The sequence below is a fragment of the Capra hircus genome, chromosome 14 (genome assembly GCF_001704415.2).
Source record: "Capra hircus breed San Clemente chromosome 14, ASM170441v1, whole genome shotgun sequence".
NCBI lineage: Eukaryota > Metazoa > Chordata > Mammalia > Artiodactyla > Bovidae > Capra > Capra hircus.
In genome coordinates this window covers 79,379,243-79,398,300 of record NC_030821.1, presented here as the reverse complement: position 1 = coordinate 79,398,300, position 19,058 = coordinate 79,379,243, and the positions used below count along the sequence as shown (strand labels likewise).

The following is a 19,058-nucleotide window of genomic DNA, read 5'->3' as shown; positions in this document are numbered from 1 at the left end:
CTGACAAAGGTCCATCTAGTCAAAGCTATGGTTTTTCCAGTAGTCATGTATGGCTGTGAGAGTTGGACTATAAAGAAAGCTGAGCGCAGAAAAATTGATGCTTTTGAACTCTGGTGTTGGAGAAGACTCTTGAAAGTCCCTTGGACTGCAAGGAGAGCCAACCAGTCCATCCTAAAGGAAATCAGTCCTGAATATTCATTGGAAGGACTGATGCTGAAGCTGAAACTCCAATACTTCGGGCACCTGATGAGAAGAACTGACTCATTGGAAAAGACCCTGATGCTGGGAAAGATCGAAGGTGGGAAGAGAAGGGGATGGCAGAGGATGAGATGGTTAGATGGCATCACTGACTCAATGGACATGACTTTGAGTAAACTCCAGGAGTTGGTGATGGACAGGGAGGCCTGGTGGGCTGCAGTCCATGGGGTTGCAAAGAGTTGGACATGACTGAGTGACTGAACTGAACCTCCACGTGGTCCTTCACTCTTCCCTCAGAGACCTTTGGGCGGTTAGTACTATCTTTACCGACGAGGAAGCGAGTGGAATTCTTCCTGCCATAGTTATTTGCAGCCACGCCATGTGCTACCCCCGTGGGTAAAGATCACAGCTCTAGGTGATGGTTCCCAGCCTTGTGGGACACATCTCTCTGTTGAAGCTCCTCTCTGCCTCTGTTAATCACTCAAGCAAACCAAGTCTCCACATCATGAGAGCTACAGGTCATCAAAATTATCCAGCAGCAAGGTCATCAGATCAAGACTCCAGGGGAGATGCAGTCAGGTTCAAGATAAGCTGAGGAGCTGCAGGGCTGTCCTCTCGGGGTTTTTATCGCCTGCTCCCTCTGCCTCCCACCCTTCATGAAGCCGAGGGGACAGGAGGATGCAGCCCCGCCCCGCGGGCAGCACCACCTGGCTGCAGAGGGAGGAGGTGCAAGCCCCCATAAGGGCTCCAGCTTCCTGTCACAGTGGGTGGACTCCAAGCCCACCGAGAAGTGACCCTTGGCAGAGCTCAGGCCTCGGGAGCTCAGCTGGGCTCTCAGTCACAGGAGGCGAGAGCCTCTCCTTCCTGCCCGAGGCCTAATAGGAACCCCAGCATCCCTCCAGGAAGGCTTTCATCCCGAGATGCCATCATCCGCTTGGCCTAGTTACGAAGGTCCTTTCAGATGCTTCTACTTGTTAGGAATACCGGGGCAGCAGGACGTCCTGCCAAGAGGCGCTAATGCCCCCAGGGACCCCCCTCTTTAGTGCCGACCAGCACGCTCACTGCCCACCAACACTGCAGAGGGCGGCAGGCAGACTTCACAGCCACCCAGCCTGTGTGAGCGCAAAGGGGGTGGGGCCACAGGTGTGGGTGAACTGATCACTGGCCTCGAGGTGCCCAGCCCACCAGGGCCGCCTTCTGGCGCAACTGTCAGTGACCTTCACAGTCACGGACACTCCGAGGCCCACGTTCTGCCTCTAGCATCTCCCAGCCGCCAGCCTGCTCTCCGGGGGAAAGATGATGGCATTTCCACCTCACTTTTGAGAGGAGCAGAGAGACTGAGGTGCCAGGGACCAGCCCAAAGTGACCAGTCGTCTGTGACGACCCCAGATCTGACACAGTGCACACAGAGGCTGCAGCCTGGACCACACCTGCACCTCCCGGTGCCCACCTCCGACCACAGGGAGCAGGACCGGGTCGCTCCCTCCCAGTGACCGGAGCCGCATCCTGTGAGGGGTGCTCAGGCCTGGGGGGCGGGGTGGTGCTGCAGCAGACGCAGACGAGGGCACAGAGGGTCCGGGACACTGGCCAGACTGCAGAGGGAAGGCAGGACCCCCAGGCTCGCCTCACCCGGGCCTGTGGGAGAGTCAGAGGCGTCGCCCGGCCCCTCCACACTCACACCCTTTCAGGCTGTACCTCGGCGCCCACAGACCTCATCAGCTGAGTGGCCGAGGTTTTAGCTTGTTATCCTTGCTTAAAGACTTGGAACAGCACTTCACAGGAAACGCTGTTCTTTACCCAAAGAAATCCTGCTTTTCCCTTGTGCTTTTCTCATTTAAATAGGAAAACTACCTACTGTACTCATTAACTTGAAAACTATGAGGAATTCCACCCTGAAAATGAGGTTATCTACCCTTATTCTAATCTGTTGTATCCCTCCCCATATTTAACAGGGACCTTTTAGTCCCAAATGCATCCGTGAATGGACACACACACATCTGACAGTCACCGGAGACCAACCAAAGCTGAAGCATATAGTCTTGGGAAGCACAAAACTCGGTGAGCGGCACAGTTCCCGGGGTTCCCCTCAATTCAAGAAAGTAAACCACAAGCAAGACCAACACAAAGCCCTTCACACCCAAGCACACTATTCCAGCTCCTGCAAGCCAGAGGCAGGACCTTAAAAGCAGCCACTGACCCCAGACACTTTCTGTTCAGCAGAACAGTGGGAATGACGGCCAACTGCTCATCAGGAACCAGAAGAGCTGCGAGATGATGGAACGACATTTCTAGTGCGGGGAAACTACACCTATCAGCCTGGACTCCGTTTACAGCAGACACAGGTCACTGGAAATCCTAAGGCTAAGAGGCAGCGTGATGCAAGGCAGAAACCTGAATTTTCAGAAGGGATGAAGCGCACCAGAAATGATAAATATATGGAACAAAATAAAGTATTTTCTTAATTTCTTTGCAAGACCATTGAGTACTTGGGCAAAATTTTCTAAAATATGAAGTGTATCACAATCATAGCAATAAAATATGGCATTTAACAACAATGGGAAGGGGAAAGAAAGGTAAGTGGGATTGATTCTACTGCTGTGCCCTGTGTCCATTATACATGAAGTCGTGTAATAGTCACTGAAGGTATGTAGTGAGAAGTAAAGGCTGCATATTGAAATCCTTAGAGCTGTTGCTAAAAAGCAGAACAAAGCCCCAAGAACTAAAGAGACAGCAAAGAAGATTAAACTAAATATTTAAAATAAAATTTTAAAAAAGCCCAAACGGAGGCAGGAAAGAAGTAAGAAAAGAAGTACAGATGGGAAAACGGAGGAAAGAAAAAAAGGTTTACACCCAGCCATGACATGACTGAGCGACTTCCCTTTCACTTTTCACTTTCATGCATTGGAGAAGGCAATGGCAACCCACTCCAGTGTTCTTGCCTGGAGAATGCCAGGGACGGGGGAGCCTGGTGGGCTGCCGTCTATGGGGTCGCACAGAGTTGGACACGACTGAAGCGACTTAGCAGCAGCAGCAGCATGTCATTAATCGCCTTGAAAGCAAGAAGGCCTATGACCACAGGATCTGAATAGCCATGTCTCTGAAGAAAACACAGACATGGCAAACAGTCCGTGAGTCATGAGGGGAAATGCAACCAAAGTCGCAGTGAGATACCACTTCATGCCCACCGGGACGTTATAATAAAAATAGATGACAGGCTGGGTTAGCACGGGGAGGGACTGGAAGCCTCATATACCACTGGTGGGGGTATAAAACGATACGGCAGCTTCAGAAAAGATGACAGTTTCTCAGATGGTGAAACATTGCTAGCCCAGGTCCACCCCAGGGGAACCAGTAACATGTTGCCTGTCCTGAGCCGGATGAAAAGAGTGCACGCTGTAGAGCCCATCTACAGCAAGTTCGGGAACCAGGAAAACAAACCCAGAGAGAACTCGGAACAGGCGTTTTCCCTGGAGAGGGGCACAGCGGGACCAGCGGCCCGGATGGAAACGTTCTGTGTCTCCCGCGTCAGCTGTTATGTGGTGTGCACTTTCAACACACAGCGAACTACATACACATTGTGCGTCTCATCACAGGTAAAACAACCTTCGATTTAAAAAGGTATCCATGACCATCATGCGTGGGATCTGGCACACGCTAGCGAAGCCTTCAAAGCGCAGGCCACCTTTGTGGTGTGGTGTTCATAAATACAGAAGCCACGCCTCAGGCGTCTGCACCTCCCCATCACCACCTGGCCCCCTCGGCGAAGTGCCTGCTTAGGACCACACACGTCAGCACACAGAGGATGGGGCCAGGAGGGCTGCGGAGGAGCAGCCACAGCCCCAGGGGCAAGAGCGAGAGCAGGAGGGGAGGGGCAGTGGGAGGGGGAGGGGCAGTGGGGGAGGGGCAGTGAGAGAGGGAGGGGCACTCGGAGGGGAAGGGGCACTGGGAGGAGGAAGGGCAGTGAGAGGGGGAGGAGCACGGGGGAGGGGCACAGGGAGGGGAGGGGCAGCGAGAGAGGGAGGGGCTCTGGGAGGGGAAGGAGGAACGGGAAGGGGGCACGGGAAGGGGTGGGGCAGCGGGCAGCCGCACACTCCGAAGGGATGTGGGGAGCAGGGGCGCAAAGAAGGAACCTGCATTCTGAAGCCCCATTCGAAGCGGAAGGAAAGGCGTGACCTCTTCCTGGCCTGGCGGGGCAGGGGCCGGGGCCGGGGCACTTACAGCACCAGAGGCGGCCGCTGTGCAGTCTGATAGCCGAGAGCCCTCCACCGCGCACCTGGAACCTGCCGGTCACCTGCAGGGAGCTTGCGTTCCACGCCAGGACCGTTCCATCCGCGCTGCACGAGTACACGGTGCTGGGGGGTGAACACACGCACACTTAACTGTGGCCCCGAGAAGACCACACGGTGGTGACGATGACGCTGATGATGGGAAGATGGCCCTTCCATCCAGAAAGAACTAGCTGCCACCAGGCACAGCATACGGCCCCGCCCGCGGGGACGCCAGGGTGGTGGGGGTAAGCTCAGCGCCCACGCCTGCCCCCAGCACCTCCCACCACGGTTCGCTGTCCCTCCATCTGGGGCTGTGAGCAGAACCTCACTAAAATCTACCTCCCCCAACAAGGGGCCAGAAACCCAGTGCTCCCTGCACCCCTGCACAGGCGAGGTCAAGGGTCAGCAGGGCTCAGGCACTGGCAGCTGTAGGGGGCGGGCTCAGCTAGTGCTGTGGGTGCCCTTCACCTTCTGATGGCGTGTCACCTTCGACTGGGGACACACGGCACCCCTGAAACTCGGGGGACAGGAGGGTGGGGGTGGCTCCAAGAGAGCCCCAAAAGGAGCCATGCCATGGTCTCTTGTGCCCACTTGCTCCCAGGCCACAGCGGGAAGCGGGCTCCGCCTGGTGCTCAGTGCCCCCCACCCCTCACCTGCTGCGTGCCAGGCCCTGATCCAGGCCCAGGCCACAGCAAGAGGACAGACAGGGGCTGCCCTCGGGGCCTGCCAATCTCAATGAAGTAAGGGCAGTGAGGAATGAGGTGAGGTTCAGCAGCTGGCGGGCTGAACTGCTGTCCCGAAGAGAGATATGTTGATGCCCTTACCCTCCGGCACTTCAAATGCCACCTCAGTTCACAGCAGCGTCTTCACAGAAGTAGTTAAATGATGCTAACAGGGTGGACCCTCATCCAGCTACTGACCAGCGTCCTGATAAGGGTACAGCTGGACAGGCACACAGGGGTCCCATGCGAAGACGGAGGACTCCAGTGATGCGTCCACAGGCCAAGGACAGCAGGCCAACCCCAGAGCCAGGGAACAGGCGGGGAGGCGAGGGGCCCACTGCGTGCCCACCATGCTCACCCGGAGGGGGTCTCTGACCATGTCTTCAGAGCACTTCTCTGTACCCACAACCAGAGCCACACAGGGATGTCCCCTGGCTCGCACAGACCCACTTTGCTCCCCCTGCCCGGCCCGGGCCCTGCCAGCCATCACCCACGGCCACCGAGATCCTGCCCTCTGGGACCCTGACCCCCCCATGAGCCAGGCAGTGCCCCACCCAGTACAGCCCGCCGCACCTGGGCGCCTGCAGCCCGTCCTGCACGGCCAGGCCCGTGACGCTGGCGCGGTGGTCCGTGAGCTGCTTGTTGCAGGACATGCTGTGGACGTTGATGATGTAGATGACCGAGTCCTCCGAGCCGACCCACACCTGGCTCTGCTCCGCCATCACCATGCAGTTCTGTCGGCCCAAGGAGACAGCAGCGCGGTCAGAGGCTCGTGTGTCCCGCGCCGAGCCACCGCTCCTGGGGACCCACAGGCTCAGGTTCCTGCTGGCCTCAGGTCACACCACTGTCACGCGATCCACACGGCATCACTGACGTGCGCTTCTGTTTAAGGACACCTTTGATCCTTGAACAACGCAGGTCCGAACTGCGTCCACACCTTCTCCATGAGGCTCTTCAGCTCTACACTAGGGCACCGTTTTAAACAGCAAAATCACACACACAGCACAAAAATGTGAAAGACGTGGCACTAAATAGGCCGTGAAAAGGCCACCTGTGCACAGTTTGAGCTGACCCGAGAGGCAGAGTCGCCTCACCCGACCTCAGATAAAACGTGCACTCAGCTCCCGGGCCCTGGACAACCACGAAAGCTCCATTAGCGTTGTTTTGGGGCCACAAATCAGTGAGCGATGAGGTGAATCTGCAGACCATGATGACTGACTGCACACTAGCACGAAACAAAACCACCAGCGCTCCCGCAGCTGGAGACAGCCCTCAGGGATTTCGGTGTGGCAAGAATGACAACAGCGGTTATCTGTAGAGTTTCCGAAGTTAGAAATTAAGGGCTAAAACACTGAAGAGTCATAAGAGCCACGTAAACGTGTGAACTGTAAGTGTGTCTGCTGGTACATCTCAACCAACCCAACTGCATCCCTAAAAATGTCCTGAGCTGGTGTCGGACTTCATCCATGACACTAGCAGCTTTTTACTGAAACTGAACAGATGTCTCAGGTTTTCAAATATAAGAATTAACAGTTACATCATGTTGGAGGGGCTGAGGCTAGATCTAATACAGTAAATCACTATCAGTGGTGGTTACTGTTTCTTTATCTGGTGGTTACCATTACTTATCTGGTGGTTACTTTTACTTATGGTTGCCACATGAAAGAGCTTATAAAAACTGATAATTTTACCAATACGTATTCTCGAAAGATGCTACTTTGCTAATTTCAGAATTAATTATTTTAAAAAGCCCTTTCTTTTGTGGCATCTACCAGAGAATTATTATAATTTTAGTAAAATGTCTTTCTTTAGTGGCCCAAGGATATCTCAGATAAACCACTCTGAACTTCAAATTTCAGAGGAGGCAGCATTTTCTAGAGATAATTGCCCAAGTTTCTGCCTTGTCAAATGATATAAAATGTCCTTGTGAAACTAGTGGGAAGATATTTTCACATAATTTGTTAACTTTCTGCTTTAATTAAATGTTGCCTGGCCTAACTGGCGATCAATAGACATTGATACAAAATGCAGCCATTCGATTTCATTTTCAGGAGGATTTTAAAGTTATTCTATTATTAAACAGTCTTTGAAATGCTTGCAACTACGAAGCAACAGGAAAAAATTAAATTTTAGAGTAAGAATGATGTCCTTAATTGTTCCTTCTTGTTTTTTGTTTGATCTAAAGCATTATTAGGCTTCTATAAGTATTCTGCTCTAGTGTGCCTTGGATCCCGTTCCTTTATCATCCGAAGCTCGTTATTTGAGTGTGGAGGGGGATGGTGTTGAGCAGCTTTAAGAATGATCCCCATCCTTTGGCAACATGGACTTGAATCACAGTGTGTCTATCTCAGCCCAGTTCTGGAGGCATAGACCGTGCCATAGATTGTCCCCTTGTTTTTAGATGATGGAACGTGACCATCAGAGTGGATATAAGCTGAACACTTAGGTATGCAAACTTCGCTTCACCTTGCTTTTCACATTAAAAAAAAAAAGAAAGTTGTTTCATGTTAAAGGAGTTGGCATGAAAATTTTCCTAGCAAGACCCCTTGGGACAGTGGCTTCTTTTGTACCCTCTGAGGGTCCTGTATGGATGTGAGAGTTGGACTGTGAAGAAGGCTGAGGGCCGAAGAATTGATGCTTTTGAACTGTGGTGCTGGAGAAGACTCTTGAGAGTCCCTTGGACTGCAAGGAGATCCAACCAGTCCATTCTAAAGGAGATCAACCCTGGGATTTCTTTGGAAGGAATGATGCGAAAGCTGAAACTCCAGTACTTTGGCCACCTCATGAGAAGAGTTGACTCATTGGAAAAAACTCTGATGCTGGGAGGGATTGGGGGCAGGAGGAGAAGGGGATGACCGAGGATGAGATGGCTGGATGGCATCACAGACTCGATGGATGTGAATCTGAGTGAACTCCAGGAGATGGTGATGAACAGGGAGGCCTGGCGTGCTGCGATTCATGGGGTCGCAAAGAGTTGGACACGACTGAGCGACTGAACTGGACTGAACTGAATTGAGGGTCTTGACAGGATGAAGCCCTCCAGAGAGTAGGTGTGACAGCATTTTGAACAGCAGGGTAGTGTTGCCAAAGACGCTCGAACCCCACCAGAAAGAGCACCGATCACCCCTCTCCTGGAAATACCAGAATTCACAAGGCCGGTTCCAGGTGTGGTTGTGTTAGGCCCTGGGGCATGAGGGTGACATCACACAGAAACAAATGATTTTCAAAGAGCTGTGAGGGGCCTTGAGAAACCTCCAAAAACCAGTGGGCTGATCCTGGTAGCACTAATGGCTAAAGACCTAACACTTGACCCTAGGTTTCTAGAGGGTCGGGTGAGGTGGTTTTTGCACAAAATTAAAAGACGCTTGCTCCTTTGAGGAAAAGCTATGACCAACCTAGACAGCGTATTAAAAAGCAGAGATATTACTTTGCCAACAAAGGTCTGTCTAGTCAAAGCTATGGTTTTTCCAGTAGTCATGTATGGATGTGAGAGTTGGACTATAAAGAAAGCTGAGCGCTGAAGATGCTTTTGAACTGTGGTGTTGGGGAAGATTCGTGAGAGTCCCTTGGACTGCAAGGAGATCCAACCAGTCCATCCTAAAGGAAATCAGTCTTAAATATTCATTGGAAGGACTGATGCTGAAGCTCCAATACTTTGGCCATCTGATGCTAAGAACTGACTCATCTGAAAAGACCATGATGCTGGGAAAGACTGAAGGAAGGAGGAGAAAGGGACGACAGAGGATGAGATGGTTGGATGGCATCACCGACTCAATGGACATGAGTTTAAGTAAACTCCGGGAGTTGGCAATGGATAGGGAAGCCTGGCGTGCTGCAGTCCATGGGGTCACAAAGAATCAGACTCGACTGAGTGACTGAACTGAACTTTCTTTTAACAAAGTAAAGTTGACTAAGTTATCAGTGTAAAAGCTCAAACAACTGAGGTTTCTCAACCACACGATAACTATAATGTCATGCAAATTTTATTTAAGTGGCTCTCAATCTTGACCCCAAATATGTTAAAATAATTCCAGTGTCTGCTTTTGGTGACTGAAAATGTAAATGTGAGAAGACAGCCCTGCCCTTCACAGGACTGAAATCCAGTTTTATAATAGTTTTCAGAGTGGGGGGGGGGAGGGGGCGGGGGGTGGGGGGGGGGTAAAGCCATTATCTGCTCACTTAAACAAGAATAATTAAATGAAAGAGCAGGTTCACATTCAATTTAAAAGCTCAAGATAAAAATGAAAACCCCTCAGGCTTCCTTGGTGGCTCAGTGATAAAGACTGTGCCTGGAGACACGGGTTCGATCCCTGATCCGGAAGATCCCACGTGCTGTGGAGCGGCTAGGGCCGTGTGCCACAACTGCTGAGCCTGCGCACTGGTGCCCAGGAATCACAGCTACCGAAGCCTCAGTGTTCAGGAACCCGTGCTCCGCAACAAGAGAAGCCGCTGCAATGAGAAGCACTGCGGCTAGAGAGTGGCCCCTGCTCACCACACCTACAGGAAAGCTGCACAGAGACAAAGACCCAGCACCAGCCCAAAGCAGAGAAACGGAAACATAGAGCTTTAAAAAATGAAAGCCCTAACCCCGACTCAACAGGACTCGGTGATGCCGTGGGCTTCAAGTATCCGCTGCCTATGCAGGTGGACATGTTCGCTTTCCGAAACCGCAACTTAACCCAGAAGCGGATGAAGACTGTCCACACTGACAGCACACTGTTAACTCACCAGCTTAGAAGTGCCCACTCTAAAGCAGTGCTGGTGAATCGTCCAGGAGGAAGCGTCGAATACGATCACCTTGCCCTCGTTCAGCGCGCACCATAATTTGGGGTGAGCGTCCTCCACTTTTTCCGCCGGGTCAAGATGCCCTGGAGAGGAAAGCAACCCGACATGTTGAAAGAAAACCCCCTGCCGCGTGGGCATGGGATTTGTGATTTGTGCCAAGACGCAGGTCCTGCTCAGTGCCAGGTGCCACCCTGGGCGCCCAGGCTCCAAAGGCGAGCACAGCCTGAACCGCCAAGCCCCTTGGAGCTCAGAGTCGTGGACCAGCTGGTTCAGCCAGAGAAGCATAGACAGAGCCCGCCCCCAGGCAGGATGGCAGGAGGCCTGAGCATTCTCTGGGGCAGCGCTTCAGGCAGCGGGAAGGGGGCTCAGGGACAGAGGGCAGGTCTGCGGCCGCTGCACCCCCCCTCCCCCCACCCCCAGCCGCTGCAACAAGCGCAGCCGGGCTCCTGCTGTACCCACGTGGCCACCCACACTGGGCACCATCGGTCTTTCCCACCGTGGCCGCTCTGACACCGTGAAGATTTTGATTTTTCACTTGTGGTTTGTTTGCATTTCCTGGGCGCTCATGAGGCTGATGGCTTTAGTTGGGTGTCTGGATCTCCTCCATGGGGAAGTGTTTAGGCCTCCTGCCCGCTTCTGAATCGGGCTCTCACTCTCCTTGACTTGTAGCCGCTCTTTAAACACCACCGACTTCGAACACCCCGTGTCGAGTCTATCCTCTTACCAACATCCTTTCCAAGTCTGCGACCATCACTTTCACTCACTCGAAAGTTTCTTTTAAAAATCCTTTATATGGTCAAATTCACCAACCTGTTCCTTTATGGCCCGTAGTTTTTACGTGCTTTGCAACTTGTTTCCTTATCTTGAGGTCACGTTTATCGTCTGTATTATCATCTCCAAGCTTCATTTGCTTATGACTGCTTTTGCCTTTCACGTTCAGATCTCCATCCCTGGAGCCGATGGCCGTGTGTGATCTGAGCTGTGCTTGAGCTCCATCTTCTCCACGTGGACCCACAGCGTCCCAGGGCCTCCTACAATGGAGACACTCTTTCCCCGACCCCTGCTCTGTAGCACCAACCTCAGTCCTAGTCTAGGAAGTGTGAATCTGCCAGTCTTTCTGCGGTGTTCATGCCTTGGTCTCCTGGCCCCATTGGGGTGATCTGCCCACTGAGATGCAGTCTGCAGTCCCCCAGAGCCTGAGATGCTCTGAAGCCAGGCTCAGTGCCTGGGGCCTGGCTCCCTGGCTCCCAGCGTTCTCGGAGGTGTTGACTGGTGTGCCTCTGGTCCCTGACCGGGGGGAATGGCCAGCCGTGTCATCAGACATGTGCATCAGCCCAGGGCGGGCCGTCATCCCATCCCAGTGACACCAGGCTCGCCCCAACCAAAGATGTGCGTGCAGAGGCTTTATCCGCTGGACGTGAGAATGGCAAGGCTGGATGGGACTCAGCCGTGCACGGCCCCTTGTGGCCTCCGAGTCCACAGAGCAGCTGCACCTGGTCACCCAGAGTTCTGCCTCCAACGGCAGAAAACCACCTGGGCCCTGTCCACCCTCATCCTGCCACTGCCCTTCCACTTCAGTGCTGGCCTTGAACACAAGTCTCAGCTCCCAGACTGTTGAAGAGAACAGCAGCGACACAGACAACATGGCCCTACCGGACAGTGCAGGGACCCGTAATCAATGTCCTGTGATAAACCACAGGGGAAGAGAATGTGAAGAATGGGTGCTCGTGCGTTAAGTGGGTCGCCTTGCTGTACAGCAAAAATGAACCCAGCGCTGTGAATCAAGGAGACGTCAATAAAGCTACGAAACCCAGCAGCGACGCAGCCAGGGTCGGGCCTCACCTGGGGTGTAGAGCAGCACATCGATGGCTCGTGGGGCGGTCTCCCCCGCCGAGGGGTTGATCTTGTGTTTCAGGGTTTCCGAGGTTGTCTTCGGAACCGCCATGGGCACTGAAACGCAGACACGTAGGGGTCAGGTCCCCAGACTCCAGGACAAACTCGCACACTCTGCTTCCCTTAGGATATTAGTCCTGGGGTAAAGCCGGGATTTGCGAAGATGAAGCTCTCTTTAAACTGGACATAAGTAAAGCCAAGCATTTCCGGCCAGAGGGTGAGTGTGTGCCGAGGTCTCACACTGCTTGTCATCTAAACACAGCTGGCAAGCTAAACGACCTAACACTCAACTGGTAGGGACGCTCCAGCAGAGAGAAGACTTTGAATACTTCTCTATCAGTCTAAGCCACGAGCAGCTTCTCACCCCGCCCCACGGCGTGGCTGCTGTGGGGGGAGTCCTGTGCACTGCAAAAGTTTTAGCAGCATTCCTGGCCTCACCTGGTCAGGGCCAGTAACAACGCCCGTCCCCTACTCCCTGAGACACACACAACAGATATCTCCAGTGCTTGCCAAGCGCCTCACTCCAGGGACGGGGTGCAAACTTCAGAAAGTTTCATTTTTAGACCTTCCATCATGAATGGACCACAGGCTATCACTGAAGCCCAGGATCATGTATCACTGCCTCATTACGCTTCACGCAGAGCAAACAGTCCTTGATTGGGAACGAGGGATCCGGGACACTGAGATTGGGGGACCGCCCCTGCAGTATGGGGTCGAGAGTGAGTGTCATGTGCTGGGTCCCCCCGTGGAGACTGCGGACGTGGTGTCCAGAGTGAGAAGGCTTTTCTGCAAACTCTTGACAAAGATCAGGCTTGAGCATGGAGTGGTCTCCACAGCTCAAGTGTAGGGTGTATTAGATTTGGTTCCTAATTAAGGGGGAGAAAAAACCCTGCCATCAACACCTGGCTCCAGGACTGTTGACAAGAGCTCTTCCAAGTCCCTCCAGCAACTGGAGCATCCTGGCTGCTCCCCGAGAGTGGGGTCCTGGGATGTGGGGGCAGTGCGGGGGGGGTGTCTGGGGATACAGGAGAGGGGCTCCTGGCACCAGGAAGCACTAGCGATGTCACAGTTAGTGACAGACACAGCAAAGAGCAAATCGCCCCGAGGCGAATGAACACAAAACCAGGTTTGTTTCCCCTTATTCTGTGATGACATTTTAAACAGACTCTTCCTGGCTATTGACTCAAGAGGAATAAAAACATGTCCAAACAATAACTCGTATGGGAGCTATTCATAGACACACTGTGTGCAACAGACAGGAGGCGGAAACCGCAAACGGTCGGCGGAGGGAGGGATAAACTCCACTGTATCCACCCAGCGGAGTGCATTCAGCCACAAAAGCGCTGCGGGAGTGGCCCCTGCCACACGGATGCACCCTGGAGCGCGTCACCGCGTGAAGGACGCCAGACACACAGGACACCTCTGCTGTGCGTTCACGTGTAGGAAGTGCTCACACTGGGCAAAAACGGGGCATTTCCCCAATGACAGGAAGTAGGTTAGGGGTTGCTCAGCAGCTGAGGGGCGGCTGCAAAACGTATGGGGCTTCTTACTGGGGTGAGGAAAATGTTTGAAACCCACTGTGCTCACGGCTGTAGAGCTCTGAATACACTCGAACCAGTAAGGTGTGCGCTGGGAAAGAGAATGGTGTGTGAATTATATCTCAATAAGACTGCTACGTTTTTTAAAGTGCATACAAGCAAAACTAGTTGTCATCTGAAAAACATCCCTACAGGACTTCCCTGGTGGTACAGAGGATAGGAATGCAGGGGTCACGGGTTCAATCCCTGGTCAGGACTATCGCACGTGTCCCAGAGCACCTAAGCCTGGGAGCCACAACTGCCAAGGCTGCGGACTGCGGCTACGGAAGCCTGCACGCCCCAGGGCCTGCGCTCCACAACCAGAGACGCCAGCCCTATGAGCGGCCCGCACGCCGCAGCAGAGAGTCGTCCCCGCTCACCACAGCTAGAGAAAGCCCGCACCGCAACAAAGACCCAGCATGGCCAAAATAATTTTTAAAAAATCCCTACAACGTGCTCATCTGTGTTTCATGAATTCGCTTCACGTGGTGGGTTTAATCGAGCACGTGACTTCCAGCACACAGCAAGGCTGATAGAGTTAGCGGTCCTCTATAGTCTCCGCTTCTTTATGCAAAGCGTAGGACAGCTGGTTTTAGGAGATCATTTAAAAGTGGACACAAAACAGAGGTAGCTAAAAATCTTGCGTACACCTATTCTTATCTTCTATTTCCTGGACTTGAAAAATCTTCTGAAAATAAAAAACTGAGCTAACCACTGACCACTATGGCTTCCAGAATGTGAGAGCCAGATCTAAACCTACAGGCAAGAGACCAGAGAATTCCTAGGGGCGGGGAACTGACCGAATCAAGGGAAAAAAGTGAGACGGGCGTCGGGGGTCTCCCCACGCCCGAGCAGTACAGTCCAGCAGTCAAGGACAACCACGCACAGGGGTCCCTGCAGCTCTGCAGTGGGCGTGTGTCTGACCACAGAGCTCCAAGCGACTGCGATGGCGATTCTGTGAGCCACTCAACAGAAACCCTGTTGTCCGGTCACTGGTAATTCAGATTCAGGACCAGCACCATACAGGGTAAAGTGGGCTGTCACTCAGACAATGAAATGGTGAGGTGCCTCGTGTGTGTCTTGAGGAGCAGAGAGCTCCAGGGGATTGCTAAGTGAGAAAAGGAAAGACACAGAGGGAGATGTGGTGTTCAAAGGGGAAAAGTGCAGAAGAAAGAAGTTCGAGACATTTGGGTTGGTTCCAGCTGACAAGACAAAAGGCAACCAGATAAAAACCTTACTTTCATTCTTCATCCTATCAAAGTAGGACAACTTGGAGGCCGCATAGATGGCTCCCGGCGACTGCAGCGTGCCGACGACCGCGTCCATCAAGAGAATGTGGGTCAGCGCCTGCTGTACGTACTGGGGGTCCTGTGGGAGGCACAGTCATCTCAGCACAGCGTCTCTGAAATCACGTCCCGCTAAGACTCTGTCCCATTACACACAGCAATACTTTAAAAAAACGTGTGGTTTTCAAAGCCACCTGCAGAGTTTAAGTCTGGATTTCATGTCATGTACTTATGTTCTCTTAGTTGAGACAAATACTGGTTGTCTCCACCCCTTCCCCAAAATAGCTGGAATAATCCTCCCACTCACTAGCCTATAAAATTACCCAGCCAATAAAAGCTAACAACCAAAGAACCGATGCTCCTGAACTGTGGTGCTGGAGAAGACTCTTCAGAGTCCCTTGGACCGCAAGGAGATCAAACCAGTTAATCCTCAAAGAAATCAATCCTGAATATTCATTGGAAGGACTGATGCTGAAGCTAAAGTGCCAATACTTTGGTCACCTGATGTGAAGAGCCAGCTCACTGGAAAAGACCCTGATGCTGGGAAAGGTTGAAGGCGGGAGGAGAAGGGGTAACAGAGGATGAGGTGATTGGATGGCATCATTCGACTCAATGCACATGAGTTTGAGCAAACTCCAGGAGACGGTGATGGACAGGGAAGCCTGGCTTGCTGCAGTCCATGGGGCTGCAAAGAGTCAGACACAACTTAGCAACTGAACAACAACAGCAACTTACTACCAACAAAGATAGGGGAGGTGATGGAATTCCAGTTGAGCTCTTTCAAATCCTGAAAGATGATGCTGTGAAAGTGCTGCACTCAATATGCCAGCAGATATGGAAAACTCAGCAATGACCACAGGACTGGAAAAGGTCAGTTTTCATTCTAATCCCAAAGAAAAGCAATGCCAAAGAATGCTCAAACTACTGCAAAATTGCAGTCATTTCACATGCTAGCAAAGTAATGCTCAAAATTCTCCAAGCCAGGCTTCAACAGTACGTGAACCGTGAACTTCCAGATGTTCAAGCTGGATTTAGAAAAGTCAGAGGAACCAAAGATCAAATTGCCAACATCCCCTGGATCATGGAAAAAGCAAGAGGGTTCCAGAAAAACATCTATTTCTGCTTTATTGACTATGCCAAAGCCTTTGACTGTGTGGATCACAACAAACTGTGGAAAATTCTCAAAGAGATGGGAATACCAGACTACCTAACCTGCTTCTTGAGAAATGTGTATGCAGGTCAGGAAGCAACAGTTAGAACTGGACATGGAACAACAGACTGGTTCCAAATCGGGAAAGGAGTACATCAAGGTTGTATACTGTCACCCTGCTTATTTAACTTATATGCAGAGTACATCATGAGAAATGCTGGGCTGGATGAAGTACAAGCTGGAATCAAGATTGCCAGGAGAAATATCAATAACCTCAGATATGCAGATGACACCATCCTTATGGCAGAAAGCAAAGAACTAAAAAGCCTCTTGATGAAAGTGAAAGAGGAGAGTGAAAAAGTTGGCTTAAAGCTCAACATTCAGAAAACTAAGATCATGGCATCTGGTCCCATCACTTCATGGGAAATAGATGGGGAAACAGTGGAAACAGTGTCAGACTTTATTTTGGGGGGCTCCAAAATCACTGCAGATGGTGACTGCAGCCATGAAATTAAAAGACGCTTACTCCTTGGAAGAAAAGTTATGACCAACGTAGACGGCACGTTGAAAAGCAGAGACATTACTTTGACAACAAAGGTCCGTCTAGTCAAGGCCATGGTTTTTCCAGTGGTCACGTATGGATGTGAGAGTTGGACTGTGAAGAAAGCTGAGTGCCGAAGAATTGATGCTTTTGAACTGTGGTGTTGGAGAAGACTCTTGAGAGTCCCTTGGACTGCAAGGAGATCCAACCAGTCCATCCTGAAGGAGATCAGTCCTGGGTGTTCTTTGGAAGGAATGATGCTAAAGCTGAAACTCCAGTACTTTGGCCACCTCATGCGAAGACTTAACTCATTGGAAAAGACTCTGATGCTGGGAGGGATTCAGGGTACGAGAAGGGGACGACAGAGGATGAGATGGCTGGATGGCATCACTGACTCGATGGACATGAGTCTGAGTGAACTCCGGGAGTTGGTGATGGACAGGGAGGCCTGGCGTGCTGCGATTCATGGGATCGCAAAGAGTCGGACATGACTGAGCGACTGAACTGAACTGAACTGAAACAATTGATGCTTTTGAACTGTGGTGTTGGAGAAGACTCTTGAGAGTCCCTTGGACAACAAGGAGATCCAACCAGTCCATCCTAAAGGAAATCAGTCCTGAATATTCATTGGAAGGACTGATGCTGAAGCTGAAGCTCCATTACTTTGGCTACCTGATGCGAAGAACTGACTTGTTGGGAAAGACCCTGGTGCTGGGAAAGACTGAAGGTGGGAGGAGAAGGGGACGACAGAGGATGAGATGGCTGGATGGCATCACTGACTCAACCGACATGAGTTTGAGTGAACTCCGGGAGCTGGTGATGGACAGGGAGGCCTGGCGTGCTGCAGCCCCTGTGCGGGTGGGCAGGGTACGAGCCTGTGCGGCCGTCCCGGGTGCCTGCCGGCCACCAGCTGTGATGCGCTTTCTTGTTGTTCAGTCGCTCAGTCGTGTCTGACTCTTCTCAACCCCATGGGGCTGCAGCCCACCAGGCTCCTCTGTCCATGGAATTGTCCAGGCAAGAATACTGCAGTGGGTTACCATTCCCTTCTCCAAGGGATCTTCCCGGCCCAGGGATCGAACCCACATCTCCTGCATTGGCAAGCAGAGTTTTTACCAGGGAGCCACCTGGGTTGTGCTAAATAGCCAAGTGGACGTAAAATCAGAGAGTCCAAAAGTCACAGAACATTGGAATCTTAGGACCTAGTCCTCCCTTTCTTATTTTAAACAGAAGCCTCCTTCCATTTCCTTGACCTCACGCTCCTCCAGGGACGGAATGTCCATCACAGAGGGCAGCTCTTCCACCCCTGGACGTACGTCCCTCCTGAAGTTTGCCACTGGGTGGCTGCCGCCCCCACCTGCGTCTCCCCAGTGACCAGTGGGCCGCAGGTCTCGAGAACCTTAGAAACTGCTCCCTGTATGAGTTCCCAATTTGGACCCTTTGCTCACTCTGTTGTGGGTTTCCTGTCTCATCTTGCCATTCAGACAAGGCAAACATCGCCCCTCGTGTCTTACCTCCATCCAGGGTACCCTCCACGACTAGGAAGTCTTAACTTGCTATAATCAAAGCCATCAATCTGGCCCAAAGTAAGTGAAGCTACAAAATTCCCTAGGATTTTGACCATAGCCCTATGGAAGGAACCTAACACACCCCCGCCCAGAACCCTAATCCCGTGAAGGGAAAGAGTTGAGAGCTGAGCTCACATCTGCCAGAGTCCAGCCCCGACGCTGCCCTCCCCGGGCGTCACCTGGAGCCGAGGAGGCAGAATGCAGAGGCCAAGCCCAGGTCCGCGCATACTGCCCTGCGGGCTGGCCTCCGTGTTTGCCCCCAAGGCCTTCCCCAGCACCCCAGGGCCTCGCACCGAGTTACGTGGAGCACAGCCTCCTCAGTGCCTCTGACGAGATGCTGCACCGGGCGCTATGCTAAGCATCGCCGAGAGACCGGAGCCGCGGGTGGGAACAGACCTTGTGGTCGTCGGCCAGCTTCCTGCCAGCCCACATCTCCTTCACCATCAGGTGCCAGAGGTCACACTCCGTCTTCAGGTTAGCTTCAAAGACTTCCTTCTTGGACGCCGTTTTGATTTTTAACGTGGGAATTCTCAGGAGCAGAAAAGTGGCCATGGTGCTTCTGACGTCCTGCAGAGGCAGCAAGAGAGGCGGGAGAGTGAATGTCGGCCTGGGAGGGGGCCGGGGGTGAACAGCAGCTGCGAGTAGGGACGGGCCCACGGCGGGCGGCCCCAGGCCTGGCCTCACCTCTATGTTCCTGAAGGTGGAGATCTCCGCGTAGCCCGGCCGCCCCTCCATGAGGAGGAACAGGCGCTTCTGGGTCATGGCGATCTTGCCCACACCGCGATTCGTCTTGACGGAGCGCGACAGCTTGTACACACACTCGTTTTTGTCCAGCTGCTCCATCACCGACAAAGGCAGGCTGACCTCCTGCGCCTCTGCTTCTGCCTCCTTCCAGCAGTTGTAGAAATCTTTGAATGTTTCTGGGTCAATCTGTTTCTGGTGTCCTTAGTTTTATAAAGATAAAAAGAGATTCTTAAAGCCACGGACACCTGGACGCTGCGCATTCCCCACAGGAGGCAGCAGGTGGCGCCAACACCTAAGTCTACCTGGACGGGAAGCACGGAGGAAAGAGT

The 19,058-nt window shown here is 52.5% G+C and overlaps 1 protein-coding gene across 2 annotated transcripts in view; it reads right to left on the bottom strand.

The window, feature by feature from the left end:
* Window positions 1-19,058, bottom strand: part of DENND3 (DENN domain containing 3) — a 50,921-nt gene that overhangs the window by 2,227 nt on the left and 29,636 nt on the right. For both annotated transcript variants that reach the window (XM_018058636.1, XM_018058637.1), the window contains exons 14-20: window positions 18,670-18,929; window positions 18,382-18,552; window positions 14,682-14,811; window positions 11,816-11,923; window positions 9,917-10,056; window positions 5,762-5,922; window positions 4,417-4,550 (exon numbers count right to left, since the gene is read on the bottom strand). In XM_018058636.1, coding sequence (XP_017914125.1) covers window positions 4,417-4,550; window positions 5,762-5,922; window positions 9,917-10,056; window positions 11,816-11,923; window positions 14,682-14,811; window positions 18,382-18,552; window positions 18,670-18,929 — 1,104 coding nt within the window. The remainder of the gene's footprint in view (window positions 1-4,416; window positions 4,551-5,761; window positions 5,923-9,916; window positions 10,057-11,815; window positions 11,924-14,681; window positions 14,812-18,381; window positions 18,553-18,669; window positions 18,930-19,058) is intronic.